The sequence below is a fragment of the Pygoscelis adeliae genome, unplaced genomic scaffold (genome assembly GCF_000699105.1).
Source record: "Pygoscelis adeliae isolate BGI_AS28 unplaced genomic scaffold, ASM69910v1 Scaffold130, whole genome shotgun sequence".
Classification (NCBI taxonomy): domain Eukaryota; kingdom Metazoa; phylum Chordata; class Aves; order Sphenisciformes; family Spheniscidae; genus Pygoscelis; species Pygoscelis adeliae.
In genome coordinates this window covers 259,343-266,484 of record NW_008824031.1, presented here as the reverse complement: position 1 = coordinate 266,484, position 7,142 = coordinate 259,343, and the positions used below count along the sequence as shown (strand labels likewise).

Genomic DNA, 7,142 nt, shown 5'->3' with positions numbered 1-7,142 from the left:
AAATCCAGATTTGCAAACAGGCTCTGTCTTCCCTGCAGACTGAAGCTCCTACATCCAAACACCGCCACCCTTTGAGGGGCTCCAAGTCCCAGCTCTGCAGCGTGGCTCACTTTAGGGGGGCCTGATCCCCGGCTGCCTGCTCTCCCTCTGGCGGGGGGAAAGCAAGGAGCGGTGCTGCTGCCTCAGGAGAGCCATCTTTTGCATCCAGCTTTTGGGGGGTAAAAAACCCAAGGTGCATGGCCAGATCCACAGCTGGGGCGTGTCCGGTGCAGTGGAAGTGACAACAGTGTCACCGTAGTCCTCACATCCCCAGATGCTTCCCCGATGCTCTCACACTCTCACCATCCCATCCATCCGTTGAGCTGGCACAACTGACTTCACCACCAAACAACATGGACGTGGATCTGTAGTATAGGCAACGCAACCCTGTTGCCAGCAGGCCTCAGGTTCCCTCCAGGGCACCTCCTGGGAGGGCCTGCAAACTGGGATGGGTCAGAAAGCAGTCTGGAGGGGGCAGGTGTCTGATTTGGGATTTTAAGCCCTGTTCCTGCAGCCAGGGACCTGAATACTGGACGCAGCAACGTTTACACTATTTCCAAGTCCTCCCATGGATGTGGAGGGAGCACTGTGACCTGACCATCAGTCCCAGATGGTGCACGTTGTTGCTGCAGGAGCTGTGCAGGTATCGGCTCGGGCTGAGCGACATGCCGGGCAGAACTGGTCACTGCAGGTGTCTCTGCCTGTGGTGGAAGCCAGGAATGAAGACAGCAGTCCTGGTGGCAAAAAACAGAGGGATGAAGAAGGAGGAGTAAGGAAAAAGCAAAGAAAATGCCAGAATGTCTCTAAATCATGGCAATGACTTTCTAAATAAGTTGCATTTCACGGCTGCATTTGCTGGCCACTGAGGTGACCGTGTATACCAGCGCCGCAAATATTTTATTCTTCTACTTTGCTGCAGGAGACAAATTGGTCTAATGGGAGGTGGGAATGGGTGAAAATGGAAATTGCGATCACCAGCAGCTTTTGCCAAGAGATAAGAAATGCCATTAGCAGTTCTTCTCCATGGCAGACTGCTGGGTCACGGGCACTGTTCCTCCTCCCTGAGTGTTCAGGAGAGTGCTTCGTCCAGCCACCACCACTGCTGGGGAGCTGTTTGGAGGCACAGAGCTGCAAATTCTTATCTCTGCTGGAGACCTGTGCACTTGTGGTCGGGTCTTTCTTTTACCCATGTGGAAAAGTAGTACTGGTATGGGTCTGTACACTGAAAAGCACTATTTTGAGCCAGTAATGGGGGATAGAGAAATAACAGAAAAATCGTCCTAAAATCTTCGGATTTTTGTAGGTTTTGAAATCCTATTCAATGCTTTGGCTGTACAGCTTCTGGCACAAACTGCTGTTACTGTAATTAGTCTCTAAATCTGCTGGAAGTGCCCTTCCACTTCTTTCCTTTCCTTCACAAGGCATGTGTTCAGCACCAAATGACTATATGGGGATGTATTAAGCAATAAACAGCAGAGTCCAGATAAAAAAGTTTAGCTGGAATAAAGATAAGGCAGTATCCACACAATCAGTGCATGCACGGGCAAAACCAAGAGCAGGAAACATGGGATGCGCCTCATGAACACTGCACACAAAAGCAAAATATACCCATAACCCTCCTGGCATTTAGAGTGAGGAAGTGGAGATGTAAACAGCGTCTATTTATTGGTCCTGCCCCAGCACGAACCGTCCTGGGAGTACAGGGATGGGCAGTGGTTTCCACCCCGGGTAGGAGATGCTGCAATGGGGCTTTGAAGCTCTGCTGGTCCACGTAGGGACTGCTTTCTGCAGTGCCCAGCCTGGTCCTGCTGGGCGTAGGCGCGCTGATCATCGACCTCCTGCTCCATCTCTCTCCCCCCATCTATCGATCTACAGGGAGAGAGCATTTCAGTGCACGCTCCCCCGAAGCTGATGCCTGAAAAGATCTGCACAGGAGATAACGGTGAGCAGCCCTCAATGAAAGCATGAGCTAAATCTGATTCACAGCAACCATTTGAAATGTGTTACCCAGTCATCTGCTACGTTGTACTGCGTGCCAACACTAATATAATGAACTGCTGATCGTTCACTTAATAGCTACACTGTGGCTGAAAAGCTGGGGACTCCTACATCATGTAAATTTGCCTAGATTTCATACGCCTACTGGTGACCTCCAATCCCTTTTAAAATGGTTTAATTCCTGTGAATAGAATGGATTTATTCTGTTTTTTCAGTGAGGTAAATGAAACGGGAGTCAGGTCCCTAATGTTATGTTAAATTGCATTGAATTACCTGTGGCAGAAAATCTCGACGAAGGTAAAATGACAAGTATTTAAGATTTCTAAATGCTTATCTCTAGCTTTCCTTGCATGAGCTGCTTTTTTTTTCTCCCAGTAAGTCTTTACCCACTTTTCCAGATCATGAACCTTTCTACTTCAAAGCCACGAGTGAGGATGTGAGGGATATTACTCCAGGGAATTCTCACCAGGCGGGACAAGTAAAATTAGGAGTAATCAGATAAAAATCATGTGGCACCATGAAAGACTGATAGTGCTGAAAGCAGAGAAGAAACTGTATATTGTCTTTCCTCAGCAGTTTTAAAAAGCAGTGATTTAAAGAAGCCAACTGCAGTACGTACTAAGACATCAAAGCCAAAAATCACCTTCAAATTACTCATCACCTTAGAAAATGCCCATTTAATTGAAAACAATCTCCTTAACTAAACTCAGAGACTGGTTTCAGTCAAGACCCCATCTGACCAAGGCTTTACTTGTCACGCAGCTGGGATATCTCCCACACGGCCAGTATTCCTATGCCATGGTGGACAACCTGATGTCCATGTCCCTTGTGCTCCCCAGTTTCTCCCACAGCCTGGGGCTGGGTGGCTGAGCAGGGCGTGAGGGGCGAACCCTGCCTGGTGGCAATGGCAGAGGTGATTTTCCCATCATGTGAGTTGCACAAAATACATGGCAAATTACTTGCATGCAATTTTTTAATGTATTCCTCATTTTCTAGCATGAGACACTCATTTATTTTACTGTGTTACATTGCTACCACACTTTAGAGTACCTGAGTGCCTTCCATGTGAAGTGGAGAGCCAAGGTGAAGGCCCTGGACATCAATGGTCATTGCATTATTTGCTCTCTGCTCGTGACACTCCTGTCCTTTCATGGGCCTGCTGAGCGTGTGTGTATGCATGCGCTGGGGGAGGGAGGAGAGGGGACAGGTGGAAGACATCCATTGATTTGGCTGTGCTTCAGTAGGGATGTAAGGGCACAAGGACTGGATTAATACTTGACTTCAGATTTCCAGATGTCCTGGAAAGCACCAGGACTGCTCACAGCCGGTGCAAAGTCTTTATGTTCAAACCACAAAGTCTGTTTGATGCTATCAAACATGGAGCATTCAGAAAAATCTCAAGCTGAGCACTCCTAGTAATTGGGAAGTTAGCAATTTTGACCTTAGTCTCCTAGTTTTTCCTTTTTCCAGCTTTCAAAAAGAGGTCATGCCACCAGGTCTCTCAGGGTGTCATGCTGGTGGACTCCTCAATGCCAGCAAACAGCTCAGCTACTGCAAAGAGCAATTGTTAGCAACCGGTCAAGAAAATTGACGTGATGTGTTGATCTGCTTGAGGGAAGGAAGGCTCTGCAGAGGGACCTGGACAGGCTGGATCGATGGGCTGAGGCCAACTGTATGAGATTCAACAAGGCCAAGTGCCGGGTCCTGCACTTCGGCCACAACAACCCCACGCAGCGCTACAGGCTTGGGGAAGAGTGGCTGGAAAGCTGCCTGGCGGAAAAGGACCTGGGGGTGCTGGTCGACAGCCGGCTGAACATGAGCCGGCAGTGTGCCCAGGCGGCCAAGAAGGCCACTAGCATCCTGGCCTGTATCAGAAATAGCGTGGCCAGCAGGAGTAGGGAAGTGATCGTGCCCCTGTATTTGGCCCTGGTGAGGCCGCACCTCAAATACTGTGTTCAGTTTTGGGTCCGTCACTACAAGAAGGACATCGAGGTGCTGGAGTGTGTCCAGAGAAGGGCAACGAGGCTGGTGAAAGGTGTGGAGAACAAGTCTTATGAGGAGCGGCTGAGGGAGCTGGGGGTGTTTAGCCTGGAGAAAAGGAGGCTCAGGGGAGACCTCATCGCTCTCTACAACTACCTGAAAGGAGGCTGTAGCGAGGTGGGTGTCGGTCTCTTCTCCCAAGTAACAAGCGATAGGCGAGAGGAAACGTCCTCAAGTTGTGCCAGGGGAGGTTTAGATTGGATATAAGGAAAAATTTCTTTACTGAAAGAGTGGTTAAACATTGGAAGGGGCTGCCCAGGGAAGTGGTTGAGTCCCCATCCCTGGAAGTATTGAAAAGACATGTAGATGAGGTGCTTAGGGACATGGTTTAGTGGGCATGGTGGTGTTGGGTCGACGGTTGGACTCGATGATCTTAGAGGTCTTTTCCAACCTTAATGATTCTATGATGTATTTAAAGACATCCTTAATCCGACTATTTTACCTGTGCAGTACTTGGTTTTCCAGTCCTATTTATAGTTTCAAAGATACGAACAGTTCCTTACCTGTACATGAGAAATAAGAGGGAAAAAAAAAGATCATCCTCAGAGATATTGCAGTTTCATGGCATGATCCTAGGATGGATGTTCATTGACTCAGTTAAAGTAACCTGAAAGATTTTGTAGCTTTAATGTGAGTTACATCTCAAATTAGACACAGCGACATGATGGGGTGAAAAGCTGGTGTAGAAAGGAGATGGAGAACTGCCAGGATGATGAGATATTGAGTACGTTTGGTTACGCACACTTCTTATTTGTGTTGCTGTAATCCTTGGAGGCTTAGCTGTGATTCAGCACCCCATTTTGCAAAGTTCTTGTTGGTTCTCCTCCTTTGTTGTACATTTGCTTTGAGATAACAGGTAATTGCACAGGAAATAGAAGTTGGGCAAGAGACCAGGACAGGGTTTTGCTCTCAAAGGTTACCCAGAAAAAGTGAGGCATTTCTATGGATAAGTACATGCCAGACATCCCATCAGGATCATGTTTAATCAGTCAACAGTGATGACCCCCCTAAAAATTGCCATTTGCCTTAGATAAGACATATCTCTCTGATAACCTCAGTATTTGCCTTATTCGAGATATTTCCCATAACGAGTACAATGAACTAGATGCTATTTGTTTAAGCAAAATTATTTATGTAGGGGAGGCCGGCGCTATGACTCTCATACTCGCAGGCACTCTCGGGTAGCTGATGGTCACAGCAATGTCCTGTTTCAAAGGATCCATTTCCTGCAGGGCTGCGGTGAGCCGCCAGAGTCCCCTGCCAGTGGGCAACTCTGCCAGCCTGGGGCAGCGAGCACAGCTCCTCGCTGTTCTTCCCACCCAGTGCCCCCAGGAAGCTCACCCAGATGTTTGCTACAGCCCAGCTTGCCACGGAGAGGCTGATCAAAGCTGCCGATACATTTTTGGTCAATGTTTTCAGTGTCCTTCTTCAGTTTTCAACCAAGGTCTTCCCTGGTTTTCAGGTGCCTTGGTGGCTGTGGCCCAGGAGAAGGTGGTGGGCAGGGAAGGGCAGTGGATGAGGATGTGACTGGATCCATCGTTTGGGGGATATGGAGGTGGACTAGAGCACGTGTGGCTGGGAAGTACAAGGTCGTGTCCCCAGCCTGCATCTTTCTTACCTGGTAAAGCCAGATGCTGAATGTAGGAGACATTTCTATGCAAGCCAAGAAATGGAGAAAATGCTATAGAAGGGAAATGGAAGAAGAAATCTTCAAAAGCAAGGCAAGCTTTCACCCTCAAGAAAATTTCTGCAAAAGAATCATCAGAGATTTTAACTTTTTCACTGCAGTTTATAAATATATATATCTGCCTGTGTGTGTGTCTATGTCAAATCCCCCAGCCCAGGCATGGTATGCTGACCACTCAATTGAATCTGTGAAGAACATTATACAGACCTACAGACCCAGGAATGACAAGGATTTTGCACGGGGCATATACACACACAGGACCCTGAAGCCTAATAAGGAAACTCTTTACCATTTGTTTAAAGACTACATAATTTATGTTTTTCATCGTCTCACAGAGGAGAGAAGGTTGTTTACTTCGATTTGTTGATGCAGCAATTTTAAACATACTGTATGGTATGTGGTGTCTCTCTGGAACAAAACACACCTTATTGATCATGGTGTAACCAATCCAAAAGCCATGGCACGTAAAGAAGAAAACTGCATGTAAAGGATAGAGAGTGTACCATCCCTGCTCATGGTATGCACCGGCGCCCTTTATGCAATGTTTGTGACTGAAGCCACCTTGCAGGAATAATTACAGGAAAAGTAAAAAGAACGGTTAAAAATGCCAGATTTGAGGTGTTCCTTGGAGGCAGAAGGAGGGAGAGGTGCCCACGGAGTCACCACAGGCTGCAGCGCTCCCAAAAGCCATGGGTTGAGGTTCGAGCTCTCGGGGGCAGGTAGCTGTGAAACCAGGAGAACAACAGCGAGGCGACTCCACGGAAAATCTGCAGTGATAAATTGTTTGCTCTTAATATAAGCAGGTTCATAAACCAATCTGATCCCTGAAGCTTGAGAGAGACCAGATACCAGAAAGCACATTTTCAGCTGCAGAGCTGGCAGAAATCATACCTGGGATCCTGACCCAGGTATAGCATTACATCGTGCTTCGAACAGGTTTGATTACTCACAATGTCCTCACTAGGTTACCCAGCACTGTCACGTACGGCGAGGCTCTCGGAGCTAAAACGAGCTTTGATTTTGTCATTGCAGGCAGAGCGTTGTGTCTTGGGTGCGCACAGACTGTCTGATGGTGTTTCGGGAGCACGGTGCGCAGTTTGCTGGGCTGCCAAGCAACGTGTGGCCCATTACCGCTACCTGCAGCATGGAGGTGGGCACCCCAAACAAATCCATGGGATGCAGTTCTCCTTTGGGGCTACCCCTTCTCCTGGGGACTCCGGCCAAAAAGTCCCCTCTCGGTTGCAGCGCGGGTGCAGCAGCGGGGATGGCAACTCCAGCTTGGCTGAGGGTACCAAGCCAAAACCGGGGTGACCTCATGGTTTCCCTCTGTGCAGATCTCGTCACCCCCTCCACCCCTCAGTCCCTACAGCAAGGAGTT

At 48.3% G+C, this 7,142-nt stretch overlaps 1 protein-coding gene across 1 annotated transcript in view; it reads right to left on the bottom strand.

Moving 5' to 3' along the window:
• JAG2 (jagged 2) overlaps nt 1–706 on the bottom strand; it is a 90,880-nt gene extending 90,174 nt beyond the window's left edge. Inside the window, exon 1 of the mRNA XM_009328256.1 lies at nt 638–706. Within this exon, the coding sequence (XP_009326531.1) occupies nt 638–706 (69 nt within the window). The remainder of the gene's footprint in view (nt 1–637) is intronic.
• Between the last annotated feature and the right edge of the window lie 6,436 nt (nt 707–7,142).